At 38.4% G+C, this 22,554-nt stretch overlaps 1 protein-coding gene across 1 annotated transcript; it reads left to right on the plus strand.

Moving 5' to 3' along the window:
- Positions 1-4,324: 4,324 nt before the first annotated feature.
- LOC128587196 (olfactory receptor 8B4) lies at positions 4,325-5,299 on the plus strand. The gene has a single exon (XM_053593115.1). It carries the CDS (start codon positions 4,341-4,343, stop codon positions 5,268-5,270), a length of 930 nt encoding a protein of 309 aa, XP_053449090.1. The 5' UTR covers positions 4,325-4,340; the 3' UTR covers positions 5,271-5,299.
- Positions 5,300-22,554: the final 17,255 nt, after the last annotated feature.

Here is a 22,554-nt window from a genome sequence, read left to right on the forward strand (position 1 = left end):
AAAGAAAATCTCTTTTCTTCATAAAAGCAAATCTCAAAAACATTGTTCAAATGTGGAACTGGAAGAGACTTCCTGGATGTGAGGGAGAATTGGATTAAGTAATCTGAACCTGTACTGGAGATTCTCCTGGCTCTTTGTGGTGAGTATGCCCACCCCACTAGCAAGCAGGAATTAAAGGCTTTCTGCTCCCATCACACTGGACAAATAACCAAAAATTTATTCTTTTTTAATGTACAGTAACTTAACATCATCCATAGTTTCTTAGAAACTGCAAAATGATGTATGAAAAGACCAATTTTAACGTAGGATAACTAATATAAAGGAGACTTAAGCTCTTTTTTAAAATTTCACATTATGGGGGTACACATATTTTTGTTACATGTTATCAATTTTGTTTCACTTGAGTCAGGGTTACAAATGTGTCTATCACCCAGAAAGTTGTCTTTGTACTTGTTGAAAATTTTGGAAAAACTCTTCTAGATGTTAGCCTAGGCAAAGAATTTATGATGAAGACCACGGTTATATCAACCAAAAGTATAAATAAATGAAACTTGATTAAATGAAAAGAGCTTCTGCACAGATAAGGAAATGGTTAACAGAACAAATAAACCACCTACAGAATAGGAGAAAATATTCAGAAGCTGTACATTTGATAAAGAGCTAATATGCAGAATCTACAAAGAACTCACACAAATTGGCAAGGGAAAAACAAACAGTTTCATTTGAAAGTGGGCGGAAGACATGAACAGAAGCTTTTGGAAAGATGATAGACAAATAGCCAGCAAACATGAAGAATTAAGTTCTTATAGCGTATAGGACACCATCTCACTTAGAGTCACACTTTCCAAGACCCTATAGATAATGTTAAGTGACTGTATCTTGAGATAGGCCAGATGGTTTTAACATGATTGTCCTGAACTCTGGGGGATGACAAAAAAGAAATAAATGCATGTGTATGGAAAGAGAGAGAGAGATGACAGAGCTGGAGATAGAGACAGAGATAGAGAGATAGAGAGAATATGAATGGAGAATGGGTGCTAAGAGAAAGCTGTGTCTTTTTATGACCTAACCTTGGAAGTCACATAGCATCATTCCCACCATACTCTATTGATTGAAGAAGTCCCAAGTTCTTGCCTAGAGGCAAGGGTAGGGAATATAGGCCTCATTTTTGATTAGAGGAATGTTAATCCTATTATACAAAGAGCATGTGGAATGCAAAGTATATATATGTGTGAGTGTGTATGTGTTGGAATAGCCATCTTTGGAAACACAATCTGCCACACACATACACAATGTATAGTTGTTGCAAACATCATATTACAGTAGAAAACACTAGCATGATGCCAGGCACTAAATAAGTTGCTCCATATGCATTAATTTTTCCCTTTTGGTTGCCTCACTTTCTATAAGAAAAATATAACAGCCTTTTATTTTAAGGGACAGAAGATGGAAAGGAAGTAAAAATGGTGTTATTTTTCTTGCACATTCTACTATTCAGAGCTGCCAGGTCAGTAAATACCCATCATACAAACGAAGGAATTATGGCTCAGAGCTGTTTAGTAATTTTAGTCTTCAACTGATTTAGTAAGATGATTTATTTTTTTGTTCTCCACTTATGTTTTTTTTTTCTTTGGCTGGGGCTGGGTTTGAACCCATCACCTTCGGTATATACGTAAAACTACGGGCGCCACCCTCCACTTATGTTTTAAATAATGTGTAGCAAAAGGGTGTAGCTTAGTGAATTTTTGCAAGCCATACACATCTGTATAACCAGAACCCCTATCAAAATGGACATTGCCAGCAGCCCTGAGGCATCTTCCAGATCTCTTTCCGGGCACAAGTCCCTTCCTTCCAACCCAAGAGGAACTGCTATCTGACTTCTCCCATCACGTATTAGTTTCTTTGTTTTTAAACTTTATGTAAACAGAATAATGAAGTATGCATTCTTTTGTGCTTGGACCCCTTTGCCCAATAATACCTTGGTGACATTCATTTGTGTCATTATCTTCCATGGCTATATGGAATTGTATTTATTAATATCCTACCATTTGTTATCCATTCGGCAGTTGGTTGACATGCATAGTTTTAGTTTGGTGCTACTATGTATAATCTACTGTGAACATTCTTGGCCTGTCTTTAGGTCAACAGGTATATTCATTTTTATTGAGTATGGACCTAATGGTAGAATGCTGGGCCAAAAGGTTATGTCAGTGACCAAGTTTGTTAAATATCGCCAACAAACTTACTGTACTCACAACAGTGTATGACAATGTACTAATCTTTATTCCTTGTACCAATATAATTCCTCTCTTCTTATTTTTCCTTTTCACCTATTTTAGGATAGTAGTTCAAGTTTATGTTTTTTTGCTTCAGTTGTTTTGGTTAGGGATGAATGCAGTCCCTCCCCATTTTTTAAGCCAAGGTCCATAGAAGAGATAATATTGCTTGCTCAGAAGGTAAATTCAGTTGGGAAGGACCCTGAGGGCAAGGAGGGTGGAAAAGAGTCTGTCAGAAACAGGATAGATGTCCGTGGGTTTAGGAGACTACAGGAGCCAGAGGGCCCGAATCGCTGCTGTGGCTCTTTTTAGTAGGATGACTGTATAATTTGTTATCCAAGTCCAGACACTTTTGAGAGTGGAGGGTTGTGCTATTAGTATTATAATTACTAGTCTACAGGAATAATGAGTGTAAGTTAGGACTGTCCCTGGCAAACTGGGATTATTTTATGCAGCCTTAGTGGAAACTTACAAATGCAGTTGCTCACATGTCTGTGAATTTTTCTTAAAATATTCATGTAGCAGATCATATGGAGAGCAGCTTTGTCATCTGAAGAATGGCAAGATTAAGCCCTCAGACACATTTCCCGTTATACCTTAATCCTGCATGCCGTTGGAGTAGCTCCGTGCAGGGTGTGAGTGTGTGTCTCTTTGCATATGAATTGTGATATTTTAATCTCCTCATATATAGTGAAGGCCTGTCTGTAGCCCTTATTAGAGCTGAGAGGAGGTGGTGTTTGTGGTGGGTGGTGTGGTTTCTTCACTGTTCCGAGCAGCTAATGGTCCTAGAAACATTTCATTTGAGGCGCTCTCTGTAGATCTGATCTGATCTTTTATTTTCCTTGGTACTACTTTCAAAGTTTTCCATGAAATTTTGGGAATAGCGGTTACATTTTGGGGCTAGTCTCCCTTAAAGTCCACTTAGGCTTTAAGAGTTAGTGAGAGACAAAAAATGAGCCCCCAAATAGAGCACTGAATGATGTGAAATCCCCAGAGTGAGGGGGTTTGAGTGGAACGCCCACTGTCAAGGTCCTGGGTAAACAGCACCATCCAGCCTGTGAGCAGGCGGTGCCATGTCTTCCCCTTAGAGACAGATCGCAGAGAAATTCCCAGGGGAAATTGTGTCTCATCAGGTCCCTGAGATCATCAGGCAGTTTAAATTTCTCTGTGATATGCCAGCTGGAGTTTGGGTGAAAATAAGAATTGCTAGTGTTTTCCCCCTAAAGTTACTGGAGACCATCTGGGAAAATCCTCAAACAGGAGCCACAGTCTATTCCTCAAGCACCTTGGCGCCTGGGGTCTGTAAAAGCTCTGGTTCTCAGCACCAAAGGAATCAGAGGCGCTAACACACAAGGCTGGCTATTTTCCATGCTAGCAGCTATGTTTTCTCTTTATGACTAATGGAAAAAGACACTGCATAAGGCCTCACGCTGAGGGGGCCGGGAAGAAGGTCTGAGTCCCATCTTTGCTGATGGTTTCCTTTTTTACCCACAGCCAAGGGCTCTGTGTTTATTAGTCCCTTCTCTGCTCTCAACCATGACCCTGGGGTGAGTTGGAATGAAGGGGCAGAGAGGAGGCAGGTGGGATGTGCAGAGCCGGGAAAGGTAGTGGACTCTCTCAGCTTTCTCTCTAGGGGGAACCGGTATCTATTTGGGTCCAGGAGGCAGAAAGTGTGAGGATGCAATAGGGGCAACGGGAGCTCCTGACCCTCAGAGCCCGAGGAGCTAGCCCAGGTTGTACTCCTGGCTCTTGGGTTGTCTTTCTGCAGGTCCTTGGGCAGCCAATTCCAGTATTCCATCTCCTCATCTCTAAAGCATGAACAGAATTCTTGCTTCCTGTGCTAACGGATTCTAGCTTGCATTCATGATCCCCCCAGGGTAGCTGCAATACCATCATAGATATATATTCAATAGCTTGGGATGAAGAGGGTATAGATGAGGGAAGAAAGAGTGAACATTCAGCACCAGCTTATCTTCTAGAAATTTCTTGCATTAGTCATGCCTCTGCCTATCATGATTCTATATGTTTTGTCTCCGGTTTCCCCAGATAACTCACCAGAAGAGAATGACTCCGAGAAACAGCTCCTCAGTGACTGAGTTTATCCTTGTGGGATTAACAGAACAATCGGAGCTCCAGCTCCCCCTCTTCCTCTTGTTCTTAGGGCTCTATGTATTCACGGTGGTGGGCAACTTGGGCTTGATCACCTTAATTGGGCTGAATTCTAGCCTTCACACCCCCATGTATTTTTTCCTCTCCAACTTGTCCTTTATAGATCTCTCTTATTCCTGCGTGTTTACCCCCAAAATGCTGAGCGATTTTCTGTCAAAAAGCATCATCTCTTATGTGGGATGCATGACCCAGCTATTTTTCTTCTGTTTCTTTGTCAATTCTGAGTGCTACGTGTTGGTATCGATGGCCTACGATCGCTATGTGGCTATCTGCAACCCTCTGCTGTACTCGGTCACCATGTCACCCAGGGTCTGCTCTCTGCTCATGCTTGGCTCATATGTGATAGGGTTGGCCGGGGCCATGGCCCACACTGGAAGCATGCTGAGACTGACCTTCTGTGATTCCAACACCCTTGACCACTACCTGTGTGAAGTTCTCCCCCTCTTGCGGCTGTCCTGCACCAGCACCCGTGTCAATGAGCTGGTGTTTTTCATTGTCGTTGGGGTGATCATCACAGTATCCAGCATCAGCATTTTTGTCTCTTATGCTTTGATACTCTCCAACATCCTCCGCATGCCTTCCGCTGAGAACAGATCCAAAGCCTTCAGCACGTGCGGCTCCCACGTAATTACCGTTGCTCTGTTTTTTGGGTCAGGTGCATTCACTTATTTGACAACTTCTCTTCCTGGCTCTGTGGACCAGGGCAGATTTGCCTCAGTCTTTTACACCAACGTGGTTCCCATGCTTAACCCTTTGATCTACAGTTTGAGGAATAAGGATGTTAAACTTGCCCTGGGTAAAACCCTGAAGAAAGTGCTTTTCTGATGGATCTCTGCGTCATCTGTGGTTAATTGTGGTAAGCATCATACCCAGGTACTTTTTTACCTAGCATAAGGCCCCATGCTTAGGGAGCCAAGGAGAAGGTCTAAATCCCATCTTTCTTGATGGTTTCCTTTTACACCCACAGCCACGTGCTCTGGATTATCCATCCCTTCTCTGCTCAGATAGGGTCTCTCAAAATAGGGTCTTTCTCTCCTTTTTCCTCAAATAGCATCTTCTCTCCACTTTTTAAAACTTGGAAATCTCTTGCCTGTACTGTCTTTGAGAATTATACCATTTTATATCGCTTAAATTGGTTCATCACATGCAACTTAGTGTTTATTAAGTGCCTGTTGTTTACTGGACTCTATATTAGGGCCAAGAGATAAAGAAGATGAGGCTCCAGGCTTTCCTTTTTTTCTTGGTAAACTAATTGGGTTTGACTGAGCAAGAACATTTCTGGATGGGAGAAGGGGCAGGTGATGGTATAAGGGTCCAGGAACATTTTGTTTGTTTGTTTTTTAGTTATGTAAGTTATATCTACCCAAGGTAGATATCATGGTGCCACAGGTCACACAGTCCTCCAGCTCGTTGAGAGGGTCTTTGGTCAGGAAGATCCCATGTCTTTCCTTTTATGAGCATGTGTGTTCACAGGGGAAGGCTTTGCTTAAGAAGTTTACAAGACTTAATGTGTAAGGATAAAACAAAATCCAAATCTTTTATTTCAAAGTTTCAAAACTCCTGGAACTTGGGATGGTAACTCAGACTAGTCAATCTTGTACCTGGTTCAGTTTCTTAGGTTTTGGGGACTGAGGCTGATAGAAAGAGCAAACAACTTACGTGGATTTGCATGATTATGTAAAATGCTACCTCTCTCCTGAACTGGAGATAATGAACATATTATGGGGCTTTTAGGAAAATTATTTCATTCTTTAAAGTAGATTTATATGTTACTGTGTCTGAGAATGTGCATGCGTGTATGGCGTGGGGGTGGGTGGTGGGTATTACAGTTAACCATTACAGAATCAGAAAGAAAGAAGTCATATTACACTTCCTACTCTCAGACAGTTTGGAAGGGGTATGGATTTTGAATGCCAAAGACCACTCCATACCACTCTCCTGAAGATTTTGCTGTTCTGTATCAAATAGCTCAAATTTCAAGAAATACACTATTATAATCTACCCTGTGTATAGGAAGGAAGGTGACTGCAGGGCAAGACTGGTTGATGTGGGAGATGGGAGAGTGGAGACTCACACTGTGCTCAGATTGGGCACTCTCTGAGCCAAAGGTAGAATTGGAATTGTTTTTGAGAAATCCTCTACGCTTTCATATTTGATGTTTTTCTTTTGGATACAGGGAGAGTCATATAAAGTATTGCATCTATATCTTTTGCTTCGCTTGTATTTTTCCATATCTTCCATAAAATTGGGCAGTGTCTGGTGTGAGAAACAAGGCAGCAGAAGGAAGTAGAGCCTTCTTCACACTTGCCTCTGTGCTGACACTGGTGTAGAAGTAGCAGGATCACGCTGACTTAGAGGAAAGGCTGCCCAAGTGCTCCAAATGGGGACCAGGAGATGTCCCCAGGGGGAGCTGGGAGCAGCATGGAGATGCACCTGCCCCACGAGACCGGGGAGATGTGAGGCAACCAGATCTCTGAATCTGCCAGAGAGAGATCTTTGGAGAAGGAGGAAAACTCTAACACTTGGGTTGTGTCTTGATTATGATACTTAGTGTTTACTGAGCACACACTGTGTGTTTGTGCACTGCAGGAGGTACTTTGTGTACATTAACCCACTTATTGGAATTGAATTAATATCCTACTTGACCACTGCCAGGAGTTCTTGTTCTCAGGGCCTCACTGAGTCAGTCCCACCTTCAAAATGAGTGTTGGTATCTAGGTTCATGGGCATTTTGAGATATCAGGAAGAAATCCAGAAGAAGGAAGGACAAAAGTAAATCTACTTTGATGCAGATAAAGAAAAAAAAATCAATTAGCATTTGTATAAATGAGTAGGAATAAGGAATAAGTCAGGGAAGAGGATATGAATGGAAAGGAACAATTACATAATGCATGTGTTTAAGGTCCAGGAATAACTTTCCCTATGCTCACTCCATATTGACACTGGGGTGAGTAGAAGTGAAAGCTTAGGTTTGACTTAATGAGAGACTGTCTGTGATCTTTTGAAAAGCAGCTTTGTTACTGAGGAAGTGAAATAACAAAAACTCAGAAAGGCTTCCTTGGTTCTTGTAAAGACAGATAAAATCATCTATTGCCCCAATGGAAAATACAATGTTGAATAGATTCAGACGGCCTTCACTTCTCTCACAAATCAAGATAGGGTGTCTCGCTTATCATTTTGATTATGTTAAGGAATTGTTCTCAGCTTTTCAGTGGTTGATAAATAGAAATAGGTTTGGGGGCTGCTGCTTTACAGTAACAGAGCCATGATTTGAAAGTGAGTGTCAGATGTCCTAAAATGAACCCTTCCGCTACAAGACCATAAGCCTATCATCTCGTGACATCAAGACATTTTGCTTTTCAGCAACACCATGCCAAGTTTGTTTAGGAAGCATTCTTAAAGTTGAGAGTCCTCCAGTTGCAGGCTTCAGTCTGTTCCTCTTCCTGGCTTTTCCTGAGGCATCCCTCTGACTTGTGTGGCTCAATCCGCATATTTGATCTTGACTTCTAAATCTATAACTCTGGCCCTGATGTACAATAATAGATTATTATTGTAGATAATAATAGTCAATTGTAACTAGAAATATCAAAGTGTTGTGAACTTTGATGTCCAAATAGAATTATGTAACAGTCAAGTGGGGACATTGTTTTGGAGTACAAGGGGTAAATTGTTCTTGACAGCTACATACTCTCTCACATTTCTAAGCAGGTGGGAAAGGGCAGAGATGAGTGATAGACACCAATTTGCAGGAGTAAGTCCAAAGAGAACTTCCACTGGGTCTTGGGAAGGAAAGGGCGGTGCTTTCCTCTACTCTGTGGAGCAGTTGGGATGATGGCTGTGGCTGACTCAGTGCTACCCCTCAGCCTGGATGCATAGCGCTCTCTCTACCCTCACGCTTCCATAAAAGAGGCACATCATTCACTAATTGCTTCGGCTTCTGCTAACAAAAGTCTGATGGTAGCAGCTTAAGCACAGAAGAGCTTGTTTCTCTTCAACATAAAGGCATCCAGAGCCGGGCAGTCTGAGACTGATGTGATAGTGCTGAGTTATCAGGCACTCGGTCTCTTCCAGTCTTTTTTCTCTTTTCTCTAGATCTAGGTGGTGGCTTCATTCTCAAGGCTGCATCACAATTTCCAGATTGCCACTAGAGCTCTTAAGATTCTGTCCACATCTCAAGCAGCAGGAAGACACCAGGTGAGGAAAAACAACAGGTGCTTTACCTAGTCAATGGTTCACTTCTACTCATATCTTATTAGCCGTCCCTACCTGCTAGGGAGTCTGGGAAACAGCCAATAACCTGAGCGCATTATCATTCTTTAAAATATATGTGAAATTTACTAGGTGTAGAATGTAAATGTCTTAACACAATAACTAAGAAAATGCCATAAAGGCTATGTTGACCAGTTTGATGAAAGCATTTCAAATTGTATGTAAAACCAGCACATTGTACCTATGATTGCATGAATGTATACAGCTATGATTTAATAAAAAATAAAATAAAATAAAATATAGGTGTTTCTTGCTAAGGATGAAGGGGAAATGGCTATTGTGTGGAAAAGTAGCTGCATCTACCGAAAGATAGGATTCCATTTGCCAGGAGGGAATCGTTCAGCAGTGGCACTGTCTAGCTCTAGTTTTGCTTTTTTATTCAGTCCACTCTGTGTGAGGAGGATACATTGATGAGACTGGCAAGACTGATGGAGACTGACAAGTTAGTCCCTGGTGGACATGTGCCCAGCATCTTCATCACTGGCCTGTTGGTACGACATAATTGACCTCTTGGCAAGGACATGCTAGATACATGCTATTTCAACCTCCTGTCTTCTCCTCCTGTCTCCTACCAGGTTAGCTTAGGGTCCAGGTTCTGGTCTGAGTGAGGTTTGAGACCTGATGCATGTCCCTCTTCAGCATTGCTATCAGTAGATAAAATGGTATCTTGATTCCTTTTTGGCTTCTGTACTTGATCTCACTAATTAGATTCCATAGGGTGGGAAAGACAGTGATTAATATTGCTAAATCTCACATTTTATAGTTGTCTTTGTATTTTTTGGATGAAGACTTCTGGTAACTGAAGATCTCATTTTCTTATGACTTCAGATGATCTCTCTAGCTCTAGTAGTGGGTTATTGGAAACCAAGTCAAGGATAAAGTTTATGAGAGTACACAAAATGCAACTCAAATGGGGTCGTGATGTTTAGTTTTAGGTGTCAATTTGACTGAATTAAGAAATACCTAGAGAACTTCTCAGGGTGTGTGTACACGTTTGTGTCTGTGTGTGTTTGCAGAGGAGATAGCGTTGGAGTCAGTGAAATGAGGGGGGAAATTTTGCTCTCAATGGACAGGCACCATCCAGTTGACTGGGGGCCCAGATAGAACCAAAAAGAAGACAAAAAGACTTCTTTTCTCACACTTTCTCCTGGAGCTGGGACACTCTCCTCTTGTCTGTTGACATCAGATTCCAGATTCTTTGGCACAGGAACCCTAGGACTTACACCAGTGAGCCCCTAGATTCTGAGTCCTTTTGCCTGACCCCGAGAGTTACACTATCAGCTTCCCTGGTTCTGAGGATTTTGGACTTGAACTAAGTCTCGCTACCAGCATTCCAGGGTCTCCAGCTCGTCATGGGACTTCTCAGCCTCTATAATTGCATAAGCCATTTTCTCTAATAAATCCCCTCTCATATATCTATACCTGTTTCTCTATATCCTATTGGTTCTTGGTGGAGAACTGTGGCTAATACAAAGGGCCATGGATAAAAGTGCTCATTGCAAGATAACAGGGAAAGTTGACCAAAAAATTAAGCTAGGAGATCCATATCAATAATTTCACAGAAAAGCAAGATTTGCTTATCTTTCAAGACTCACTAATCTATTTGTTGCTTCAACTAAACTGTTAGTAAGTGAAAGGTGAAGAGTTCAGTATTTTACTTCATGACATTAGGATTCTAGCTCTCTTTCATTTCCAATGATATGTACCACTGTATACCTTGAATAATAAAATTAAGGTCAGACAGATTGATACTGCTTTCTAAAAATTCATAAGCCTATTGGAAACATTTGCCCTATTAGAACAATTTGACATTCTGTGTAGGTAAAACAGTACCTACCACCTGATAAGCAAGTGGTAAAATAATAAGTATGATTAACAGTGAAAAGTAAACTCTAAGGAAGGATTTATCATTGGTTAAAATTGGGTGGTGAAGAAGAGAGAGCAGAGGGGACACAGGAGGAAAAAATGTATTAATTATGACATTAATCTTTATTAGTGAAGTAATAAATGCATTAAGGATATACAGTGTTACAATTATAAAAGTATACACTGGAACAAAAATACCTGTCATTATAAATACCAGAACTGCATACACCCAATGAGGAAAGAAAGATAATCACCTAGTGAATGACTTAAAATAATGTAAATGTAAAATGAAAGATCACTAATATCCAATGTTATGATAGAACTAAAGAAAACATATTACAATCGTCCCCCCTTACCTGCCATTTCACTTCTCCCAGTTTCAGTTACCTGTGGTCAACTATGGTCTAAAAATATTAAGTGGAAAATTCCAGAAAGAAACAATTTATAAGTTTTAAATCGCACCTCTTTCTGATTAGTGTGATGACATCTTGCCCAGGACATGAACCACCCTCTTTTCTAGCCTGTCCATACTGTGTGCACTACCTACCTGCCTGTTAGTCACTTACAGCTGTCCTGGTTATAAGATTGACTGGTGGTATATCAGTGCTCCTGTTCAAGTAACTCTTACTTCATAATTGCTCTGAAGTGCAAGGCTAGTGATACTGGTAATTTGGATATGCCAAAGAGACACCATAAACTACTTTTATTAAGGGAAAAGTTGAAAGTTTTTGACTACATGAAACAAAAATAAATCTTATCCAAGGTGCTGTGATATAAGAATGAATTTTCTATCTGTGAAATTATGAAGAAGGAAAAAGAAATTTGAGTTAGTTTTGCTGTCACATCTCTAACTGTTATAATCACAGTGAATGATAAATATTCAGTTAAGATGGAAAAGGCATTAGGTTTGTGAGTGGAAGGAATGAACAGAAAGCTGTTCCCACTAATAGCGATTGGGTTCTATGCTATCCGCAGTTTCAGGCATCCCTTAGGGGTCTTAGAATGTATCCCCTGAGGATAAGAGGGTCTATATGTTAAGTGATAACTGTGTAAGATAATCCATTTGTTAAGTAGCTAGATTCAACCATTCTACAATGAATGTACACTTCAAAACATCATGCCTCCATGATAAAAACATATAGTTTTATTTGTCAATTAAAAAACTGTAAGCCTCTTAACTTGTCTGTTAAAAGGAAGAGTCGGACTAGATCACAAAGCAGAATACAACTTTATGTTGCATACAAGAAACAAATCCAAAACCAAGTGATTCAGAAAGATTGAAAATAAAATGGTGATCAAAGATACAGACACCACATAAATGTAAGCAAAGAAACAAACAAATGGCATGAATGCCAGCCCAAGTGGAAATCAAGCTAAAAAGTGTGAAATAGAAAAGTATTATAATGCTATCAGGTGTAATTCACAATAAGTGTGCAATGGTTATGACTGTCTATGCACCAAATAGTAAAACATCAGGAACTACAAGGAAAAATAAATACACTATTAGAAGGAAACTTTAAATTACCTCATTCATTTCTTTTTTTTTTTATTTTTATAAAGAAATATATTTTCTTATTGTTTGGGATTCATTGAAGGTACAAAGAATTAAGTTACACTGTAGCATTTGTTAGATAAAGTCCCTCTTATAATTGTGTCCCACCCCCAAGGGTGACTGCCCCATAGCCTTCCCTCCTACCCTCTCCCTGCTCCAGCATTCCCCTACCCCCACCTTGTATTACTGCCTTCATATTAGAATTGAGTACATTGGATTCTTGCTTCTCCATTCTTGTGATGCTTTATTGAGAAGAATGTGTTCCACCCCAATCCAGGTTAATACAAAAGAGGTAAAGTCTCCATTTCTTTTAATGGCTGAATAGTATTCCATGGTATACATAGACCACAGCTTGTTAATCCATTCCTGGATTGGTGGGCATTTAAGTTGTTTCCACAATTTGGCAATTGTAAATTGAGCTACGATAAACAGGCTGGTGTAAATGACCTTATGATAAAATGATTTATTTTCTTCTGAGTAGATGCCTAGTAATGGGACTGCAGAATTAAATGGGTGGTCTAATTTGAGTTCTTTGAAAATTCTCCATACTTCTTTCCTAAAAGGTTGTATTAGTTTGCAGTCTCACCAGCAGCTTAAAAGTGTTCCCTTCTCTCCACACCCATGCCAGCATTTGCAGCTTTGAGACTTTGTGATGTGGGCCATTCTCACTGGGGTTAGGGTGGTTTTGATTTGCATTTCTCTGATGATTAGGGATGAAGAGCAATTTGTCATATATTTATTTGCCATACATCTGTCTTCTTTAGAGAAGGTTCTATTCATCTCTCTTGCCCAGTGATATAAGGGATTCTTGGCTCTTTTTTTTGTTCATTAATTTGAATTCTCTGTAGATCTTAGTTATCAACCCTTTGTCTAATTCATAATATGCAAATGTATTTTCCCATTGTGAAGGTTATCTGTTTACTTTAGTTGTTTTCTTAGCTGTACAGAAGCTGGGTAATCACATGTAAAAGACCGAAACCGGACCTACACCTTACAAAAATTGATTCAAGATGGATAAAAGATTTAAATCTAAGGCATGAAACAATAAAAATCCTCAAAGAAAGGGTGGGGAAAATACTTGAAGAAATCGGCCTGGGGAAAGATTTTACGAAGAATTCTGTGGCAATTGCAATAACAACAAAAATAAACAAATGGGAATTAACCTCTTTCATTTCTAATAAAACAGGTTTACAGAAAACGAAAGGATATAGAAAATGTTAGAAAAGAGTAAGATAAATCTAATCTCTATACATATAAATTACATTCTTTCCGTGTAATAATCTATCTTTTATCTACACATGTGTGCACGTGTGCATGTACACATGGGAGTGAATGTAGTTCTGTGACCTAGAAATTAGAAATATACCTTTTTAGTAAAAAGGTAAAAAAAAATCATATAAATAAAATAGATGTTAGATCACAAAAGCAAACCTCAATAAATCTGATGTACTGTAAAAAGTACAGAGAACATTCTTTGATCACCATGCAATAAAATTAAAGTACATAATCAGAAAATGAAAATATTCTATTACCTTGATAGTAAATATACTCTTTTAAGATACTTATAGGTAAGAGAAAAATATCAAACTGTCTCTAGATAGAGGCTAAGAACATGCAACATCTGAACAACTTAAGGGATATGTGTACAGCAAAAGCAGAAAAATAATCTTAAATATTGTATTAATGCATTAAGGATAGGAATGCATTAAGCAATTAACTCAATTGGCCAGAAAGAGATACACAGTAAAATTAAAGAAAAATAGGGTCAGAATTAATAAAGTTGAAATGAGAAAATATTGAATTAGAAAACAGAAAAACAGTGCAGTTAATAAATACTTACAATGGCTTGTTCTTTGAAAAATTACTACAATATATCAACTGCTAGCTCTCCTAATTCAGAGACGAAGAAGAAGTAACAAATAAAAAAATAAGAAAAAGAAGGAAAGGGAAAAAATCATAGAAATAAAGGAAATAAAAACAAATTATTTTTTTTTTGAGCACTGATCAAATAGAGTAAAAAGCATATATGGAATGGACTGTATTCTAGGAAAAGATAATTTAATAAAAGTAATTCTGAATTGGATAGAAAATCTAGAGTCCAATTCCATAGGAGCAAGAGAGAAAGCTGTTGAAGAGTTATATCACAAAAATTAATAGTCCCAGATGGTATCATAGAAGAGTTCTACCAAAGGACAGATAATTCTAATACTATTTAAACTGATTTAGAGCCTAAAAATAAAATAAAGAATCTTCAAATTATTTTTATAACATGAACATAACATTGGTCCAAGATTTGAAAAGATTGCATCCAAAAAAGAAAACTATAGACAAAACTTACTAAGGAATATCAATACAAAATTCTAAATAAAATATTAGCTAACATTCAGTATTAAAAAAAAGTAGCTCATTGTATTCCAGTGGGGTTTATTCCATAAATGCATGGATGGCTCAACATTAGGAAATCTACTAATAAAACGTATTTCTTACTGGAGCTGTATATTTAAAAAAAATTGTCATCCACTTTTGATTAAATTTACTTTATAAAATAGGATTTTTTTTTTATTGCAGTTTTGGCCAAGGCTGGGTTTGAACCCACCACCCCCAGTATATGGGGCTAGCACCCTACTCCTTGAGCCATAGGTGCTGCCCTATAAAATAGAATTTGATAGAACTAATTTGAAGCTTGTACCTCACTTTTTTTTTCTTTTTTAAGCTAGACCTAAAAATGTTGTGATCTCTTTTTCTTTTCTTTCTAAGGATCTAGGAAACTCATAAACCATTCTCTGTCTTTGGAAAAAATTCACAGAATTTTAAAAATATATTATTAATAGAATTATGCTATACTAGGCAAACTATAACATTGTTACTATCTTGGTTATGTGTGTTTATAACTTCTTTAATCTTTAGCTGTTTCTGAATTTTGGATAAACATTCTGGGCTCCGTAATTGATAGGGCAGAAAACAGAGATACTGTCTTTAGCTAAGGACCAAAGGGCTTTCTGCAAAATACAATTTCTTTGTTTTAACTGCATATATAGTTTCCTACCGCAAATGAAGAAAAGATCTTTTAACTCTGAAACTGTGAGTGGATTGAATGCTTTTCTACGTTGCTCCCATGTTTTACTGTGTGCATCTTAGAAAGCAGAAATAGCAGGTGCATTCTGCTGGGTATCATCTGAAGAGGGCCAAACAGAGTCAGCATTAAAGAATCTGTTGAAAGTCCCCAGAACGTAACAGATCCCACTTTTAAATCTTTCTTTACCTGGATCCAACTGCTGGGTTCCTCCCTCCCCCACTCATATGCATTCCATTCCAGGAAGAATGGAAAGAAAATAAGAGTATTGGAAAGATTAGAATAGGGCGGCGCCTGTGGCTCAAAGGGATAGGGCGCCAGTCCCATATGCTGGAGGTGGTGGGTTCAAACCCAGCCTCGGCCAAAAACCACAAAAAAAAAAAAAAAAAAGAAAGATTAGAATAGAGTAATAGGATCAGAGAGTGATAATCCAGAGAAATGACAGACAAGATGAAAGAGAGGGTGGCTGTGAAAATGGTGCTTGAAATCCCTATTGGTGAGATACATGTACATATAATCTGCATTGATTTAGATGCCAAAGGGGTGCATGCATATATCCTTAAAATGTTTGTCCCCAGGGCTGGGTGAACAAGGTCAGCTACAGGGAAACATTTCATGATGGTTTGTTTTCAATAATAACTCTCGTAAGGAAGCCAGCTTGATTCTGGGAATTTGTCAGTCTCTTCAGGGACATTATATATAGTTATTTAAAAAGATTTATTATCACGTAATTTTATATGTTGAAGTACAATGAGTACAAAAATTTTATACTGCAATTTAGTAATACAAATTATTTTGTATCTTCTTAACACCATTTATTCTAAGAATTGAAAGTAAGGCTATTATTTCTATGGGGTTTATAATCTTGAAGGATTAAGTTTTTGTTAAATCTTTAAGATGATTACAAACTGTTTTACAGGAATACATCTAAACAATGGATTATTATATATCGATAATCATTTAAAACTGGAGAACATAAAATCACGTGATTTGATGAATTCATAATAATACAATGGCTAAAAAAACATCAATTCATCAAATTATTCATTCATTCAGCACCTATTTATTGTGCTCCTAAAGATGTTCTAGATGTTGGAATAGAGCAGTGAGCAAAACAACAAACACCACTGCCACCACCACCACACCACCTCCTTTGGTTAGTTTTCTATTGCATTCCAATTATGTGTTTATGTTTGTGTACATTATTTATATTATGATCATCATGTCTTATCCATTCTTCTTCACTGCAAAGTAGAGTACTCAGTAAGCTTTGCGGATTGAATATATTCAATCTGTTCCATTTAAATTTTGATTTAAAGAACTTCTTTTCAAAAAGTTAATGTGCTTTGGGTAAAGTAATTTTAATTAAAAAAAAGTTAATGTGTTTTAATAATGATTTGAAATTTTTAAAGATAGTAGAAGGAATTACGTAAAATTCATAGCTGTCCTGTGTACAAATCAGAGGCCTGAGAAAGAAGCAAAAATGTGAATCTCAGGCAAACTGCACTTCTTTTTTCATTTTATTTCAACAGTGTTCCTGAGTCACCAGCACAACCTGGTGGCTGTTTAAGTGAACTGCCTGGTTCAGTATTTTTAGGGTTCTCCTCTATTTGTGACTCCATTCTTGTACTAGCTAGGCTTTTTTTTTTTTTAATCTAAAAGATATGTTAAAATTTTATAAGTATTGTAATTAAAATTATACAACTCTTTGTAAAATCTGTATTGCCTTCAAAATACTGTTACAAACTAATAACAATTTGACTGGAAGATTTGTCTCCCCACCAAAGTTAACTAATTTCTTGATGGCAAGAAGATAGGTACTTTTCAAAAGTACAATCCTGATTCTCCCGTAGAAATTTAATAAATATTTGTGAATCACAAGCAAGCATTGTTTTACTTATTTACAGCATTTTAAAGGGTTTTGTGGGCTTTGTGGGTGATTAATACTCACTTAATAGATTCTGGGGAAATTACCTTTGTCTAATCCTTGGTACGTGGATGTCTAATCCTTGGTACGTGGATGTATAATCTGAGGAGTTGGAGATGAGCCTTTGTTCAAGTGATTATGGCTAGAAACACCCAGAAAGAAACTGAATTATCATCTGACAGAGATGTCTTAGGTATTTCACCATGGATGGTAGTGTTTGCCTTAGCAGATCTCTAATTCTGAGATTTTAAAACCACAAATGGCTTAAAATATATTAATAAATAATTTCCATCTGCTTATGTTTCCACTGACTAACACAGGAATCCAACACTTGTGAAATCTCTGTATGAATTTCTGATTCTCAACTCAAGGTGGGGGTTAGGGGATCAAGGGAGTGGAGAGAGGGGAGGATGGAGGCTGCTGGGGGGTCACGGTGTGGGCCACACCTTTTGGGGGATGGGGCACAATTATACGAGGAAGTTTGCCTAACAAATACAATCAGTTTAACCTAATTCTTTTTTTTTTTAAGAGACTGAGTCTCACTTTGTCACCCTCGTAGTGTGCCGTAGAGTTTAATCTAATTCTTTGTGCCCTCAATGAACCCCAAACAATAAAAAAAAAAGAATTTCTGATTCTTTTGCATTCAATGGTGCTCAGGGACCAGTTGTCTCTTTGGCAGGTACCTAGTCTTCCAAGCATCCACTTTCCCTCTCCTGTAGCCGCCTTGCTCCCCCAGAGTCGCAGGTCATACCCTGCTCTGGAGGTGACAATGGTGCTCATGCAGCAGAGTTTCTGACAGCTCTGCTTGCTGCCCTCTCTGCGGGGCTCAGAGGACAGTTGGCAGAACACAGACACATTCTGCTGGGCTCTGTGAGAGCCCTGGATATGCGATTCCACCTGCTTGGCCCTTCACTTCGCACCTCCCACACTCATCTGCTGCTTTCTGAATGTGGATGACGGTCATTTGCATTCCTTTGCATTCCTTTCCACTTGGCCGTGTCAGAAACATTTCTGTGAGCATCAACATGCACTGGGCCCTGCATTTGGCTGTGGGATTTAGCATTGAATTATGGAGGCATCTTCCGTTCTCACGCGGCACCTGTCCAACAAACGAAGATGGACACAGAACAGACCATCTAACCATGAATTAATGAAGCTCACCACTTCACCACTTCATCAGACGTTATGAATCTCCTTTGGGCATCTTTAGACCCCTGTTAAACACGTGTTGATTTCTCCCTCTTTCTTTTTCTCTCTCTGTGTACATGCGTGTGCTTGTGTATTTATATATACATATACGTATAAAAGATAATGTGTACGATGGAGTTCCTAGACCTTTAGAGAGCCCAGAAACTGAGTATTTTGAAGTTTTGGTCTTCCTTCTTTCCTTTATTTTCAGGATTCCATGAGGTTTTAGTCACTATAAAGCTGGCAGATGCCTCTGTGAGCTCAATTCTCCCCAAGGAGGAAGAGTGTGGATGCTTTTGAGAATGGAGAAAATTGAAGAGAGATTTCTGGAAGGGTAATTCAGATGCAAGATAACTAAGAGATAGTGAAAGGGAGGGAAATAAAGGTGGATTTTGGTTACTTTGGACACAGGTAAACTTGTATACTGAAGGAGAATGAGTCAGACAAAGACGTTGGATTAGGGATATACGGTCAACTCTTTGGTTCTGACTATCAGGTCTAAGTAGTGTGAATGTGTTTTCATCAGTCTGAACGTATGCTGAACAGAACAAGAATTTAACACATGAATACTTATGAATACCTTAGTGTGTTAGGTGGCTGTAGTAGTACGGGGAATTCAGTTAGAAGCCACATGTACGTAGGAAGCCCCATTAACAATATGCATTTAGGACACGCTAAAGCTTAAGAAAGTTGTTCTAATATATGTTGATCACATACTAGAACAATGAACACTGAAACTGTTCATCTCAAATTAAATTCAAAATAATAAAATCAACCTCAGTGTATGGTATCTTAAGATTTTAGTTTCAGGAGAATATAATTTTAAAAATTCCCTTAAATGACCATGAGTGCATAATAATTACATGTTCATTTTTGTAAGAAAATACCAAACTGTTTTCCAAAGCGATTGCAACATTTTATATTTCCTCCAGCAATGTATGAATGATCCAGTTTCTTTACATCACTGCCAGCATTTGGTGTTGTGATTATTTCATATTTTAGATATTTTGATAGGTTTGTAATAATATTTCACTGTGATTTTATTTTATTATTTTTTAATTTCAGAATATTATAGGGTACAGATGTTTTGGTTATTTGGATTGCTTTTGACTGGTTTGAGTCAAGGTGGTTAAGTGTGCCCATGACCAAGATAGTGTGCATTGTACCCATTAGATGTGAATTTACCAGTCCCCTAACTGTGACTTGAATTGTGACTCCCTAATGATGTTGAACATTTTTTTCATGTTCTTATTTGCCACTGGTATGTCCTCTTCAGTAAGATATCTGTTCATGCCTTTTGATAATTTTCTAATTGAATTTTTCTTTTCTTTCTTTCTTTTTTTATTATTGAGTTGAATAGTTCTTTATTTATTTTTGATTCTAGTCCTTTGTAGGATACATAGTCACAAATATTTTCTCCCTGTCTGCAGCTTGTCTTTCTATCCTCTGTCTTGGACAGAGCAAAATTTATTAATTTTCATGAAGTTAAACTTTTAATTTTTTCCTCTTAGAGATCACGTTTCTGGTGTCAAGTGACTTTGCCTAGACTTAAATCCTGATGATTTTCTCAAAATCTGTGATCTTTTAACCAACAAAAGGAGGTTAACATTATTAGATTTTTTGGTTTTGACCACCAAATGTGTCTGTCCTACTTAGGAGGCCAAGTTTTAGGAGAGGCCGGAAGATCAAAATCTTTTTCCAGTGATCTCAGTGAAGAGTCTTATTCCTCCTCATCTGTGATTATTAGGAGACTCTGTGAGTCAGAGTAAACCCCACCTTAAACTCCAGAGGGCGCAAGTTAATTGTCATTATCGTTCATAATGAAATTCATCAATCATTTGGAGATTTTTCTTTTGCTAGTTGTAATTATAATCCCGAAGACATTGGGGGAAAGATTAGGTAATAAAAAAAATTCTCTATACTTAAAAGGAAAAGCATTAATCAAATGAAAGGGAGCATTTTTTCTCCGAGTGAACCAGAATGTTCAGCTGCATACACTACACCCTTCCCAGGCTGATTTTTCTTAACCACATTCTTTGGCCTATTTTTCTGTTTGAGGTTCTGTCATAAAAATTAGGAAAATAGAACATTTCACCACCAAGCCATATGGCAATAAGTTTCTTTCTTTCTTTTTTTAATGTTTTCATGGGTGAATTTTAATAATTTTACCAGTAAAGTGGATTTCTCTGTCCATTAAGAGTGCTAAAGACATTTCCCAGTTGGAAAAATCAAATCTGTAAGGATGTATATATATATGTGTGTATTTATGACAGGACGTTACACGAGGCACATTTCAAATGCTCAGTAGCCGTATGTGACATTTATACCTATCACTTCAACAGCGCAGTCCCTGCTGGGACTGACTAGATTCTCACTCTAAGTATTGGGCTACTCCTTGGTCACCACGCAGATGTAACTAAAACCAACATTTCACTATATTTCCATCCCTACCATGCTGATCCGTAACTGCCGTAAACCATTCCATTGTATACTTATGCTTTTCCTAGGATGTAGAACATTACCATCGTTGTAAAAGTTTTATTTGACAATGCTAAATTAAAGTATTAATGTTTTGGAAGATAAAACTTCAACCCAACCAAAAATTATACAATTTTACTTTTGAAAATATTATTTATTTATTTAAGACAGAGCCTCAAGCTGTTGCCCTGGGTAGAGTGCTGTGGCATCACAGCTCATAGCAACCTCCAACTCCTGTGGCAATAATGAGAGTTCCATGAATGTGGGAGACGCTCCTTGTTTTGTTTTGTATTATATCCCAAGTGGAGCACCTATCAGGATAGGTGTTAATATATATTTATTTAACAATTGCATCAATAAACCAATGAGTATTGCCACGATTGCCTTAGGCAATTTAGGAGAGAGACATCCATGCACGAAAGGCCAGAACAGTGTGCTCTGTTTCTACACAATAAGGCTTTGGGGAACACAGCAAAATCTCTAAAGAATTTTTCAGGCTGTTTCCCTTAGACAGGAAGGGGTCTCTGTCTTCCTAGTTATATATGGTCTTCATTTCAGAGATCTGTGTTCTGCTGGTCCATCTGTGTTTATGTCTGAGTGAAAATAACCAAGATAGGCTATACGCCTGATGCCCCCCACTCAGCTACATCAGTCCACATTCCTAAACTCAATATTTGGTTGAGTCTCCATCCTTTTTGGTCTGTTGCCATCTTCCTACCTTCTTGTACTGGTGCCCACTGGTTTTTTTTTTTTTTTGCAGTTTTTGGCCAGGGCTGGGTTTGAACCCACCACCTCCGGCAGTTGGGGCCGGTGCCCTACTCCTTTGAACCACAGGCGCCGCCTGGTGCCCACTCTTAATCTTTGATCCCTAATTACAGTCCAGTCCCTGCTGGGACTGACTAGATTCTCACTCTAAGTATTGGGCTACTCCTTAGTCATCACCCAGATGTAACTGATACTAACATTTCGCTATATTTCCATCCCTACCATGCTGATCCGTAACTGCCGTAAACCATTCCATTGTATACTTATGCCTTTCCTGGGATGCACTGTGCTGTTACCTTTGACCCTTTTCCTGCCTTTCTTTCTGGAACACTCTCTCCCCTGCCTATTCTGTCACTCACCATCTGACAATATCCATTAAGTTAACTCATTTCCTTCTTCTGTGCTCTATTTAAACATTTCTTTCCCTATGGAGCTTTTCAGTCTCTTAAACCAATCTTATGCACTTGAGAATCAATGTACCTGTTCTCATTTTACGTGTAATAAAATTGGTCCTTAGATTCTATCGCAGCCCTGAAGGGCTTTCAGGCCAAGTGTGTAAATTACTTGTCATTCTATCAAGAGGTCAGAATGGTGGTTTTGATATGTAGATTGCAGGTTTCTAACTTTAGAAATACACAGGAGAGGCAAATGTAGAGCTCAGAGAGAATGCAAATTATCTGGCACATGTTGTCTTGTTTGTTAATCATCTTGTCTCTTTTTTTAAACACTGAACAAGTATTGTAGGCTCCAGAGTCCATACTGAGTAAATTTGATACTGTCTTGAATTTAGCTGGGCACCAAACTGTAATGTTAATGTTACCAAATATCCCGAGAGTGTGATTTGAATGTAGCCTAAATTAGGCAGTGAGCAAACCAGGCTCTTTTGTCTTCCGTATAATTTTTAATAGGTGAAAAATTTGTATGTATGCCTCCGACAGTTCTTAGTGGCAAAACCACAAAACTGTAGCAGATGGGAAGTCAATAATAGTGT

Source organism: Nycticebus coucang, chromosome 6, assembly GCF_027406575.1.
Source record: "Nycticebus coucang isolate mNycCou1 chromosome 6, mNycCou1.pri, whole genome shotgun sequence".
Classification (NCBI taxonomy): domain Eukaryota; kingdom Metazoa; phylum Chordata; class Mammalia; order Primates; family Lorisidae; genus Nycticebus; species Nycticebus coucang.